Raw genomic sequence first — 14,649 nt, 5'->3', positions numbered from 1 at the left:
TGCGCAGTGTCATGCATTGTTTGCACGCGTGTAATGCAGCCTGTTCATTTCACTGCGCCGCCTTACCTGCGAGAGACTCTGATCACACTGCTGCGGTGCAAATTGCAATCATTTTTGAATGCGACTGTGGTGCGTTTTTTTTTTTTTTTTCCAGTGTGATTCTAATGCGAATTTGTGAGTGAATTGGTCTACGGAGCTGAATTCGCACCTCGCTTGGATCAAGCTCGCACATGACCCCGTTTTTTTTTTTTTTTGGCCGCATCAGAAGCGCGCTGCATTGAAAACCATGTTATTTCAGATGATGCGTAGATCAAAATCGCATCAGAATTTGCAGGCCAAACACAGGTAAAACCACGGCGCACCAAACCGTTGTTTCTATGGCACGCGCATTAACAGATGCATGGGGGGGGGGCACTAAAAATGAATGGCACCACTGTGCATCTGCTGAGGGGGCAGCACATTTGTGCGTTGGGGGCAGCGTGCAATTTTGCATGCGTTCCCGACGCGCACAGATGTGAAATGGGCCCGCCCCTTTTGAGAAATCACGCGGCACCAAAACGCAAGTTTCTATGGCACGCGCATTAAATGCATGGGGGGCGTGGCACTAAAGCTGAATGGCACTGCTGTGCATCTGCTAAAGGGCAGCACGTTTGTGCGTTGGGACAGCATGCGATTTTGCGTGCGTTTCCGACGCGCACGGATGTGAAACGGGCCGGCCCCTTTTGAGAAATCACGCAGCACCAGAACGCACGGTGTCGCAGCGGAGTCAACGGGCGCCGCCCCGCCTCTGGGGAGCGCATTTCAGTGCGATTTTGTGTGCGCTCCTTTAACATGCGAATGGAAAGCCGCCACGAGCCTCCCACCGTCTACAAATGCGATTTTTTGACCCCAGGAAATGAAACGCACAAAATTATTTGCACTGCGGAAGGTTGACGCCCCGGTAAAAGAATCGCTTTTTTTGGCGCAAGAGAGCCGGCCTGACGCTGAGATCGCCGCGTCCTTCTCTCGTTACCATAACAAAAGCTCTCAGTCCCCCCTCCCCCCCCCCCATCCCTCCTCGGGTTCCCAGGCCTTGGCCTGCTCTAAATTCCAGGCCGCAGGCTAGTGCTGCCGGTTTCTATGGCGACCAGCGTTCCCGCGCTAAGCGTTCGTGGTTGACAATAGCGATGAGGAAGTTGGAGAAAAGACTGCGACACCCGGAGAGCTGGTCACCTGACCGCCGCTCGCCCCGCTGCTCGCCCTCCGCTCGCCCCGCCGGTGGAACACACATTTATTTCATTATTTTAATGGCTGCCAAGTGGACGCAATTGCTGCTTCTTTATTGTTTTCTTTCTTTGTGAAATCTTTGAGACGGCGACTATTTGTGATTATTCCCGACCGACCGACCGACTGACCGACCAACTGACCGACCGCCCGACCGCGCAATGATCCCCCTGTGGGAGGAGCGCTCGGCCCCCGCCGCTGCAAATCCTGCGCCTGGCCAGGTCCGTCCAACACCCATTCATGCCGTGCAGTGTGGCAATGCAGGTGGAAGTGCACATCTTCACCGCAACGCGCATCACCGCAATCACAACACACGTCGCCCCAACACGCATCATCACCGCAACGCGCATCACCGCAATCACAACACACGTCGCGCCAGCACGCATCACCGCAATCACAACACACGTCACCCCAACACGCATCATCACCGCAAGACGCATCACCGCAATCACAACACACGTCGCGCCAGCACGCATCATCACCGCAAGACGCATCACCGCAATCACAACACACGTCACCCCAACACGCATCATCACCGCAAGACGCATCACCGCAATCACAACACACGTCGCCCCAACACGCATCATCACCGCAAGACGCATCACCGCAATCACAACACACGTCGCCCCAACACGCATCATCACCGCAAGACGCATCACCGCAATCACAACACACGTCGCCCCAACACGCATCATCACCGCAACACGCATCACCGCAATCACAACACACGTCACCCCAACACGCATCATCACCGCAAGACGCATCACCGCAATCACAACACACGTCGCGCCAGCACGCATCATCACCGCAAGACGCATCACCGCAATCACAACACACGTCGCGCCAGCACGCATCATCACCGCAAGACGCATCACCGCAATCACAACACACGTCGCGCCAGCACGCATCATCACCGCAAGACGCATCACCGCAATCACAACACACGTCACCCCAACACGCATCATCACCGCAAGACGCATCACCGCAATCACAACACACGTCGCGCCAGCACACATCATCACCGCAAGACGCATCACCGCAATCACAACACACGTCGCCCCAACACGCATCATCACCGCAATCACAACACACGTCGCCCCAACACGCATCGTCACCGCAACACGCATCACCGCAATCACAACACACGTCACCCCAACACGCATCATCACCGCAAGACGCATCACCGCAATCACAACACACGTCGCCCCAACACGCATCATCACCGCAATCACAACACACGTCGCCCCAACACGCATCATCAACGCAAGACGCATCACCGCAATCACAACACACGTCGCCCCAACACGCATCATCACCGCAAGACGCATCACCGCAATCACAACACACGTCGCCCCAACACGCATCATCACCGCAAGACACATCACCGCAATCACAACGCACGTCACCGCACATCACATCACCGCAATCACAACACACATCACCCCAACGCGCATCATCACCGCAACGCGCATCATCACCGCAATCACAACGCACATCACCGCAACGCGCATCATCACCGCAACACGCATCATCACCGCAACGCGCATCATCACCACAATCACAACACACGTCACCCCAACGCGCATCATTACCACAGCGCACATCACCGCAATCGCAACGCACATCACCGCAGTGCGCATTATCACCGCAGCGCGCATCATCACCGCAACGCTCATCCTAATCACAACGCGCATCATTACCACAGCGCATCATCACCGCAGTGCGCATCATCACCGCAACGCTCATCATAATCACAACGCACGTCACCGCAACGCACATCACCGCAATCACAACGCACGTCACCGCAACGCACATCACCGCAATCACAACGCACGTCACCACAACACGCATCATCACCGCAAGGCACATAATCACTGCATCACAATGCACATCACCCCAACGCGCATCACCACAACACACATCACCGCAATCACAACGCACATCGCCCCAACACACATCACTGCACGCATCACTAAAATGCACATCACAACGCACATCACCACCGCAGCACGCATCACCGCAACGCACATCACCACTGCAATACACCGCCCCAATGCACATCACCACAACCCGCATCACCACCGCAGCGCGCATCAGTGCAATGCACATCGCCCCAGCAACGCATCATCACCGCAACGCACATCATAGCACACATCACGCATGACCGCAACCCACATCATCACCACAACGCACATCACCACAGCACAAATCGCTCGATGTGCAACGCCCTTCATTTCACTAGCGCCTCCAATGCACAGCCCAGCACACAACGCTCTGCTATACACACCCTGCAGCCGGCCACATCCGGGTCAAATTCCGAAAGAAGAATTTTCTTTTGAAAATCTTTTCTAAGAATTTTTGTTCGAATTTCGCGCAATTATCGGGTCACAGAAACGGACGACTTTCGTGTGGCCATCAAATTTGAGTGATCGGCATGTTAGACATTTTTTGAAAAACGAACAAATTTCTAATCCATGATGGAGAATCGTGCGAGAAATGTAATCGATAAAGAAATGAGCCGCGACCTGGAAAGGGAAGAAAACTCTCGGCCACCAGCATCCTTTTCTGTCGCAACACGAGGGGGGATGGGAGGATCGGCCGGTCGAATTTCGAAATCAATGGCGGCGCCGTCGGGTTACACATGAAATTTACATTTTTCTACAAAAAAATTAGTTTGGAATTCGACCCACTTATGGCCTGCAGATCGTGCCAAAAGTATTGGCCCCGCCCTCCATATCATGTGATTCAGGTGTCCCAATCCCCTCCATATCATGTGATTCAGGTGTTCCAATCCCCTCCATATCATGTGATTCAGGTGTTCCAATCCCCTCCCAATCATGTGATTCAGGTGTTCCAATCCCCTCCAATCGTGATTCAGGTGTTCCACTCCCCTCCATATCATGTGATTCAGGTGTTCCAATCCCCTCCATATCATGTGATTCAGGTGTTCCAATCCCCTCCCAATCATGTGATTCAGGTGTTCCAATCCCCTCCAATCGTGATTCAGGTGTTCCACTCCCCTCCATATCATGTGATTCAGGTGTTCCAATCCCCTCCATATCATGTGATTCAGGTGTTCCAATCCCCTCCAATCATGTGATTCAGGTGCTCCTCCATGGACACAGGTGTATACAATCATCCCCTAGGCATGCAGACTGCTTCTACAAACATTGGTGAAAGAATTCCATCCTGATGTATTGGGGGGACTCTGTTGGGAATCCCGATGCAAAGGGGAGACTCTGTTGGGGATCCTGATGTATTGGGGGGACTCTGTTGGGGATCCTGATGTAAGGGGGATTCTGGGGATCCTGATGTATTGGGGGGGACTCTGTTGGGGATCCTGATGTATGGGGGGGACTCTGTTGGGGATCCTGATGTAAGGGGGGACTCTGTTGGGGATCCTGATGTATTGGGGGGACTCTGTTGGGGATCCTGATGTATTGGGGGGACTCTGTTGGGGATTCTGATGTAAGGGGGGACTCTGTTGGGGATCCTGATGCAAGGGAGGACTCTGTTGGGGATCCTGATGTATTGGGGGGTCTCTGTTGGGGATTCTGATGTAAGGGAGGACTCTGTTGGGGATCCTAAGGACAGGGGCACAGCTCCTTCCCCCATCCCTGTACTGCACACAGCCTGGGCACAGACAGCAGAGCTCCTCCTCCCCACACAATGCATAACTGAGATCAGTATAATGTCAAACTAGGGGGGTAAAGTCTCAGATCCGGGGGGGGGGGGGGTAAAGTCTCAGATCCGGGGGGTAAAGTCTCAGATCCGGGGGGGGGGGGGGTAAAGTCTCAGATCCGGGGGGGGGGGTAAAGTCTCAGATCCGGGGGGTGGGGGGGTAAAGTCTCAGATCCGGGGGGTGGGGGGGTAAAGTCTCAGGGCAGTATAGTGGCAGGTTAGGGTTGGCTTTTGGGGGGCATAGCCCACCCCTGCACCCCCCCTAAATCCGGCCATGGGTGGGAGGAGTCTGCTCTCTCCTCCAATGGCGCCCTACTGTGGGCGGACCCAGTAGAACTGCCACCAATATTGCTCACGTCGGTTGGATCGCAGAGCATGGCCGGAGACCATGTTCCTCCTATGAGCTCACGGGGGTAGTGACATCATAGCCGGGGGTGATGACGTCATAGCCGGGGGTGATGACGTCATTGCCGGGGGTGATGACGTCATTGCCGGGGGTGATGGCGTCATTGCCGGGGGTGATGACGTCATAGACGGGGGTGATGACGTCATAGACGAGGGTGGTGACGTCATAGCCGGGGGTGGTGACGTCATAGCCGGGGGTGGTGATATCATAGCCGGGGGTGATGAGGTCAGACGTGAGAATTGGTGAGCTCTTCGGATCCCTGGGATTGGCCGCCTCCCACGGACGTAGGCGTTGTGTGGGTTGCCGTTTAATCGTTTTCTCGGGCAATTTGCCTGTCAGATGATCCTATTCTCAGCCTCGCCGGTTTCTATAGAAACTACAGACGGTGCGAATCTCGCTCCTCGCCATCCCCACAGACACGACGCGCAGGATCGGCCACAGAGAGGCATCTGATGGGACTCGGATTCCAAGGACGGGCAGACGGCCACCGCCCTCCTCAAGGGGCCCAAGGCTCATCTCCCGTTCTGATCCTGCGGCTTCAGAGCCTCTCGGGTCGCTAAAACGGAGCCAGCGTGCATCTGGAAGTTAGGAGGCGTTGAAGCTGGAGGACCAGGATGGCTGTGTTGGCTAGGAATGTTGAAGTTGGAGGATCAGGATGGAAGCTTAGCTGGGTCAGAGAGTTAGGAAGCGTTGAAGCTACAGGATCAGGATGACAACGCTGGCTGTGCCAGTGAGTTGTGAAGTATTGAAGCTAGAGGACCAGGATGGCAGCACTGGATGTGTCATTGACTTAGGAAGTGTTGAAGTTGGTGGATCAGGATGGCGGCTTTGGCTGTGTCAATCAGGAAGCATTGAAGCTAGAGGACCAGGATGGCAACCTTGGCTGTGTCAGTGAATTGGGAAGCGGGTGAAGCTAGAAGATCAGGATGGGGGCTTTGGGTATGTCAGTCAGGAAACATTGAAGGTAGAGGCAGGATGGTGGTGTTGGCTTTGCCAGTAAGTGTTGAAGCTAGAGGACCGGGATGGCAGCACTGGCTGTGTCAGTGAATTGGGAAGTGGTGAAGCTAGGAGATCAGGATGGCACCCTTGGCAGCAGTAATTAGATTGCGCTGAAGCTAGAGGACCAGGATAGAGGAGTTGGCTTTGTCAGTAAGTAAGGAAGCTATTGAAGCTACAGGATCAGGATGAAAGCACTGGCTGTATTTAATGGTAAGTGTTCAAGCTGGAGGATCAGGAACACTTTATTGGCTATGTCAGTGGTGAAGCAAGAGGACCAGGATGGCGGCATTAGCTGTGTCAGCGAATTGGGAAGCATTAGAAGTTAGAGGACCAGGATGGCACCCTTGGGTGCATCAATTAGAATGCATTGAATCTAAAGGATCAGGTTGGCAGCATTGGCTGTATTGGTGAGTTGGGAAGCTATTAAGGATGGAGGATCAGGATGGCCATTGGCTATGCCAGTGAATTAGGAAATGTTGAAGCTAGAGGACCAGGATGAAGGCATTGGCTGTGTCAATGAGTTAGGAAGCATTGAAGCTACAGGATCAGGATGGTGGCCTTGGCTCTATTAGGAAGTGTTGAAGCTGGAGGATCAGGATGGCGGCCTTGGCTGCATTTATTGGGAAGTGTTGAAGCTATAGAGGGCTCCTAGGACAGCCTGGTGTACTCTGGCACACCGGTTGAGCATTAGATGTCCCTTTACTCGGCCGCACGCAATCCAATGTTGTTGTACAATCCGTCTTAATGACTGAACACTTCTAGGAGGAGCTTTGTGATTGGCTGGTTAGGAGGAGCTTTGTGATTGGCTGGTTAGGAGGAGCTTTGTGATTGGCTGGTTAGGAGGAGCTTTGTGATTGGCTGGTTAGGAGGAGCTTTGTGATTGGCTGGTTAGGAGGAGCTTTGTGATTGGCTGGTTAGGAGGAGCTTTGTGATTGGCTGGTTAGGAGGAGCTTTGTGATTGGCTGGTTAGGAGGAGCTTTGTGATTGGCTGGTTAGGAGGAGCTTTGTGATTGGCTGGTTAGGAGGAGCTTTGTGATTGGCTGGTTAGGAGGAGCTTTGTGATTGGCTGGTTAGGAGGAGCTTTGTGATTGGCTGGTTAGGAGGAGCTTTGTGATTGGCTGGTTAGGAGGAGCTTTGTGATTGGCTGGTTAGGAGGAGCTTTGTGATTGGCTGGTTAGGAGGAGCTTTGTGATTGGCTGGTTAGGAGGAGCTTTGTGATTGGCTGGTTAGGAGGAGCTTCGTGATTGGCTGGTTTCTACTCCTGCCCTGCTAGAACGTTGTCCCTCCTGCTGAGGCCCAACCCTCCGCCATCTTGTGCCATGGACCTCCACATGAAGGATTGTCCACACCAGTGGTTTAGCTCCACCTTTCTGGGGGTGTTCAGGACCCGTCATTACAGTCCCATCACCGGGACATCCATTCCGGAGTCACTTGACAGCACACAGCCAATCCCATTTAGCGGCCGGTCCGCAGTGGTCACAAGTGGCAGCATAAGCAGCAACTCGGTAGCCACTTTCCTTCTAGTCCTTCCTCTGCCGTGTCACCGGTACTCACAGAACTCGGCTCTCTGTAGTCAACTCCTAGCCGGGTACATCTCCCACAGGAGCCATCCAGGGAAGCAGCCTCACACGGGGATCTCCAACCTGGACCTCCAGGGAAGCAGCCTCACACGGGGATCTCCCACAGGAGCCATCCAGGGAAGCAGCCTCACACGGGGATCTCCAACCTGGACCTCCAGGGAAGCAGCTTCACACGGGGATCTCCAACCTGGACCTCCAGGGAAGCAGCCTCACACGGGGATCTCCAACCTGGACCTCCAGGGAAGCAGCCTCACACGGGGATCTCCAACCTGGACCTCCAGGGAAGCAGCCTCACACGGGGATCTCCAACCTGGACCTCCAGGGAAGCAGCCTCACACGGGGATCTCCAACCTGGACCTCCAGGGAAGCAGCCTCACACGGGGATCTCCAACCTGGACCTCCAGGGAAGCAGCTTCACACGGGGATCTCCAACCTGGACCTCCAGGGAAGCAGCCTCACACGGGTATCTCCAACCTGGACCTCCAGGGAAGCAGCCTCACACGGGGATCTCCAACCTGGACCTCCAGGGAAGCAGCCTCACACGGGGATCTCCAACCTGGACCTCCAGGGAAGCAGCCTCACACGGGGATCTCCAACCTGGACCTCCAGGGAAGCAGCCTCACACGGGGATCTCCAACCTGGACCTCCAGGGAAGCAGCCTCACACGGGGATCTCCAACCTGGAGCTCCAGGGAAGCAGCCTCACACGGGGATCTCCAACCTGGAGCTCCAGGGAAGCAGCCTCACACGGGGATCTCCAACCTGGACCTCCAGGGAAGCAGCCTCACACGGGGATCTCCAACCTGGACCTCCAGGGAAGCAGCCTCACACGGGGATCTCCAACCTGGACCTCCAGGGAAGCAGCCTCACACGGGGATCTCCAACCTGGACCTCCAGGGAAGCAGCCTCACACGGGGATCTCCAACCTGGACCTCCAGGGAAGCAGCCTCACACGGGGATCTCCAACCTGGAGCTCCAGGGAAGCAGCCTCACACGGGGATCTCCAACCTGGAGCTCCAGGGAAGCAGCCTCACACGGGGATCTCCAACCTGGAGCTCCAGGGAAGCAGCCTCACACGGGGATCTCCAACCTGGAGCTCCAGGGAAGCAGCCTCACACGGGGATCTCCAACCTGGAGCTCCAGGGAAGCAGCCTCACACGGGGATCTCCAACCTGGAGCTCCAGGGAAGCAGCCTCACACGGGGATCTCCAACCTGGAGCTCCAGGGAAGCAGCCTCACACGGGGATCTCCAACCTGGAGCTCCAGGGAAGCAGCCTCACACGGGGATCTCCAACCTGGACCTCCAGGGAAGCAGCCTCACACGGGGATCTCCAACCTGGACCTCCAGGGAAGCAGCCTCACACGGGGATCTCCAACCTGGACCTCCAGGGAAGCAGCCTCACACGGGGATCTCCAACCTGGACCTCCAGGGAAGCAGCCTCACACGGGGATCTCCAACCTGGACCTCCAGGGAAGCAGCCTCACACGGGGATCTCCAACCTGGACCTCCAGGGAAGCAGCCTCACACGGGGATCTCCAACCTGGACCTCCAGGGAAGCAGCCTCACACGGGGATCTCCAACCTGGACCTCCAGGGAAGCAGCCTCACACGGGGATCTCCAACCTGGACCTCCAGGGAAGCAGCCTCACACGGGGATCTCCAACCTGGACCTCCAGGGAAGCAGCCTCACACGGGGATCTCCAACCTGGACCTCCAGGGAAGCAGCCTCACACGGGGATCTCCAACCTGGAGCTCCAGGGAAGCAGCCTCACACGGGGATCTCCAACCTGGAGCTCCAGGGAAGCAGCCTCACACGGGGATCTCCAACCTGGAGCTCCAGGGAAGCAGCCTCACACGGGGATCTCCAACCTGGACCTCCAGGGAAGCAGCCTCACACGGGGATCTCCAACCTGGACCTCCAGGGAAGCAGCCTCACACGGGGATCTCCAACCTGGACCTCCAGGGAAGCAGCCTCACACGGGGATCTCCAACCTGGACCTCCAGGGAAGCAGCCTCACACGGGGATCTCCAACCTGGACCTCCAGGGAAGCAGCCTCACACGGGGATCTCCAACCTGGACCTCCAGGGAAGCAGCCTCACACGGGGATCTCCAACCTGGACCTCCAGGGAAGCAGCCTCACACGGGGATCTCCAACCTGGACCTCCAGGGAAATAGCCTCACACGGGGATCTCCAACCTTGACCTCCAGGGAAGCAGCCTCAAGCAGGGACCTCCAATTTGAACCTCCAGGGAAGTAGCCCCACACAAGGATCTCCAACCTGAGCCTTCAGGGAAGCAGCTCCTCCTGAGTACAGGCCCACTGCACCCGGCCTCCTGCTCTGTCCAGGGCTTACATCCCTATAGATGTGGGGTATTTATCTCCCATACCCCTTATATATGGGTGCTGCCCAGGGGCGGACTGACCATTTGGAAACTCGGGCACTACCCGAGGGCACGGGGTCAGTAGAGGGCCCCATGAGATGCCCCTGGTACCTTTCATAGGCTTTTTTAGGTGTGGTTTGAGTGTGGGCAAGGACACGGGCCCCATGATTTCCTATTGCCCGGGGGCCCCATGAGTTGTCAGTCCGCCCCAGGTGCTGCCTCACCCCTGACTTCATGGTGGGAGGGCTCCACCTAAAAGGGGCCCACCCCCTGGTGACACTACCTACTGTAACCAAACACTATTCTGGTAGGGAGCCACCTAGTGGCAAAGTAGCTAACTGCACCTGCACACTTCCTGTGCCGGAGGCGGCCAATGAATCCCCTGGAGGCGAAGCTTCAAGGTACGATTCTGCTGGGTAGAACTGCATAGTGTGTGATGGCTGGTTCCAGTCACACACCCGCCCAGAGCGCTAACCCATTTTCTAGAGATGGGGGCTGGGCGCGTCCCTCCGCCCCAAATCTTCGCCAAGTCAATTAAGACGTTCCGCTTCACTGAACGTTCCGCGCGTTCCAGTCTTCGGAGATAACCTACTTTCCTGGTAGAGCAGATACCGCATTATCGGCCTCACGGTTCATCGACTCGCCGAGGAGGGAGTCCACGCACCTTGTGACAGGGCAGAGTACCGTTTAGTATCGCGAAACGTCCGGAGGGTGACCCCGGTGCGATTCCCAGGCGCAAAATGCTTTAACCACTTAAGGACCGCCCACTCGCAATGTACTGCGGATGGGCAGCCTGTACAGGCACTGCGACGCACTTGTACGTCGCAGGCTTCTTCCGGGTGCAGGGTGCGCAGGCGCGCCCCCACCTGCTCACTCTCACTGTGATTAGGCACAGCAGGACCCGGCCGGGACCTGCTGATCGGCTGTGTCCAATCACAGCCCAGAGCCCTGTGTTGACGATCAACACAGAGCTCTGTACAGAGGGAAGGATCTCTGTTTCTTCTCCCTGCAAAATGGGGGGAAGAAAAAAAGAGATTCTTAGTAACAAAGCAGCACACATGACACAGATGAACACTTGTTGGGCGCACGCTTAACTCCTTGATTACCCGAAGGGAATATGGCCTCCAGCGGACTTCCGATTATGACCTCACAGCAGGCTCCTCCCTAAACGTTTCGTCCAGGGCAGGGGTAGGCAACCTGACAGCGGCAGGACTTCAACTTCCATCATGCCTCTGCCAGTCATAGCTGTAACTGTCAGTTTTGTAATCTTTGCAATGCCTCATGGGAAATGTAGTTCCACAACAGCTGGAGAGCCGCAGGTTGCTTACCCCTGGCCTAGGGAGTCCGTAGGACATCCGACTTTGGAATCCTGCGACGTCACTGGAAGCCACTCGATTTCAAAGTCGGAGCGGTGTGACCGGGGACTTAAAGGAGCCCCCCAGTGACAGTGACGTCCCTAGGCAGGTGTGGGGGAAGTGTGAATCGGAGTCCGATCCATTATCCTCCCCAATCCGCAGATCCGATCCATCCTGCGGGGATCGTCGGCTTTCGTGGAGCTCGTGGAGAGATCAGTTAACCCCATATAGATTGCAAGCCGACGATCCCCGCAGGATGGATCGGAACTGCGGATTGGGGAGGATAATGGATCGGACTCGAAAACATTATGCTCAATCCGAAGATCCGATCCATCCTGCGGGGATGACACCGGACCCGCTCCACGAAAAGGTAAGTTTTAAAGCAAGCCGACGATCCCCGCAGGATGGATCGGATCTGCGGATTGGGGAGGATAATGGATCGGACTCTGATCCATTATGCTCAATCTGCAGATCCGATCCATCCTGCGGGGATCGTCGGAGGGGGTGACACCAATTGTTACCGCACCGGGTGACACCAACCCTGGGGACGCCCCTGCCCACAGTGATGATTGCTCTCAGCCTGCTGGCACTGAGATTGTTGTCCCACAAGCTGGAGGGCGATTGCCACATGAGAACAAATGCATACTGTGTTTTATTTTTTTATTTTGTTTTTATTTTAATTTTTTTTTTTTTTTTTTTTACTTTTTTAATTCTTTTTTATTATTTTATTTTAATAATTTTTTTATTTTACTTAATTTTTTATTTTTTTTAATTTTAATAATTTTTTTTATTTTAATTTTTTTATTTTATTTTAATTTTTTTTATTTTACTTTTAATTTTTTTTAATTTTAATTATTTTATTTTACTTTTTTTAATTCTTTTTTATTTTTTTATTTTACTTTTTTTTTTTATTTATTTATTTTTTTTTTAAGAATGCAATTAAGTATCTTTTGGTGTTTCACTCTAAAGAAATGTATTCTTCCCTTCCCCCTGGGGGTGGTGGAGATACTTTTTTTGCTCCTAAATTATTCGTTTTGACCTGGCATAGACGGGCCCCTTGGGGCCACACTTACGTAGCGCTCTCCGGATTTTCTGTCGGGGCCGCAAATTCTTTTCTGCAGATTTTGTGGACCGTAGGAGGATGCGATGTGACCGGGCCGATGCCTACTGACTGGAAGAAAGTGTCTGCAGATGGAAGGGCCATGAATTATGAATGTTGATTGCGGAGCTGCGTGCTGCACTTTGCACATGCTGAAAATCGCTTCTTTACTTTTCCAGGCTCGTGGTTCGGACACCCTGGATACCGCCGCAGAAGGCGCGGGGCGCCTCATATCCTCGGCCGCGCCCGCCGGCGTCAAGGGGAGGCCATCTAAGAGGTAAAGAGTTGCGGAGGGGGGGGGGGGGGGCGCCTGTGGCTGTAATGAGAATTTAAACTAATGTCGGCCATACATGGTTCGAATTCCGAACGATTTTCGTCCGAAAATCAGACCTAAGAATAATCGGCCGATTTTCGCTCTGTTAGTGGGGCATTGGCACCGGCCGATTTTCATGGTTCCTCCCCATTTCGTTTATCGGGCATGCTTGAAAATTCGAAAAAAAAAAATAAAACGACCGATTTTCGAAATCATTTGTGGCGCCATCGGATTACAGAACGAACGGTGTTTCGATTTTCTGACGAAAAATCATTCGGAATTCGAACCGTGTATCGCCTGCATTAGTCTTCGGTCAATTTTTTTTATAGTTTTTTTTTTCTTGCAGCTAGTGCTTTTGTGACCACCTTGTTGATTTGTTACTTTCCAATGGAGTAACTGACGCGTTTCGGAGCTCATCAGTCCCGTCCCCATCTCCCCTTCATCAGGGCTTCTAGTTGCAGAATTAAAGACGCACTGGACCGGGGGATGAAATTGTTAAAAAGGGAACTTTAATACATTGAAAGGCTGCTTCAAGGGGCCAATCAGACGGCAACTAAAAGCCCTGGTGATCCCGAAACGCGTAAAAAGGGAACGTTAATACATTGGCACCTTGAAGCAGCCTTTCAATCAGACGGCAACTACAAGCCACGGTGATCTGGAAACGCGTAAAAAGGGAACTAATACATTGAAACTCTCCTTCAAGGTGCCAATCACATGGCAACTACAAGCCCTGGTGATCCCGAAATGCGTAAAAAGGGAACGTTAATACACTGGCACCTTGAAGGAGCGTTTCAATGTATTAAAGTTCCCTTTTTACGCGTTTCGGGATCACCAGGGCTTGGAGTTGCAGTCTGATTGAAAGGTGCCAGACGGCAACTACAAGCCCTGGTGATCCCGAAATGCGTAAAAAGGGAACGTTAATACATTGGCACCTTGAAGCAGCCTTTCAATCAGACGGCAACTCCAAGCCCTGGTGATCCCGAAATGCGTAAAAAGGGAACTTTAATACATTGAAACGCTCCTTCAAGGTGCCAGTGTATTAACGTTCCCTTTTTACGCGTTTTGGGATCACCAGGGCTTTTAGTTGCCGTCTGGCACCTTTCAATCAGACTGCAACTCCAAGCCCTGGTGATCCCGAAACGCGTAAAAAGGGAACTTTAATACATTGAAACGCTCCTTCAAGGTGCCAGTGTATTAACGTTCCCTTTTTACGCGTTTTGGGATCACCAGGGCTTCTAGTTGCCATGTGATTGGCACCTTGAAGGAGCGTTTCAATGTATTAAAGTTCCCTTTTTACGCGTTTCGGGATCACCAGGGCTTGGAGTTGCAGTCTGATTGAAAGGTGCCAGATGGCAACTACAAGCCCTGGTGATCCCGAAACGCGTAAAAAGGGAACGTTAATACATTGGCACCTTGAAGCAGCCTTTCAATCAGACGGCAACTACAAGCCCTGGTGATCCCGAAATGCGTAAAAAGGGAACTTCAATACATTGAAAGGCTGCTTCAAGGTGCCAATGTATTGAAGTTCCCTTTTTACGTGTTTCCGGATCACCATGGCTTGTAGTTGCCGTC

The 14,649-nt window shown here is 53.7% G+C and overlaps 1 protein-coding gene across 1 annotated transcript in view; it reads left to right on the top strand.

Annotated features, from left to right (window-relative positions):
• LOC149427692 (rho GTPase-activating protein 33-like) overlaps positions 1 to 14,649 on the top strand; it is a gene marked incomplete at its 3' end in the record, with an annotated part of 49,895 nt that overhangs the window by 33,025 nt on the left and 2,221 nt on the right. The window contains exon 3 of the mRNA XM_089667769.1: positions 12,944 to 13,041. Within this exon, the coding sequence (XP_089523895.1) occupies positions 12,944 to 13,041 (98 nt within the window). The remainder of the gene's footprint in view (positions 1 to 12,943; positions 13,042 to 14,649) is intronic.

The sequence above is a fragment of the Staurois parvus genome, unplaced genomic scaffold (genome assembly GCF_062004578.1).
Source record: "Staurois parvus isolate SC_StPar_1 unplaced genomic scaffold, SC_StPar_1.0 ptg003575l, whole genome shotgun sequence".
In the NCBI taxonomy this organism is placed as follows: domain Eukaryota; kingdom Metazoa; phylum Chordata; class Amphibia; order Anura; family Ranidae; genus Staurois; species Staurois parvus.
This window is presented reverse-complemented; position numbering and strand designations above follow the sequence as displayed.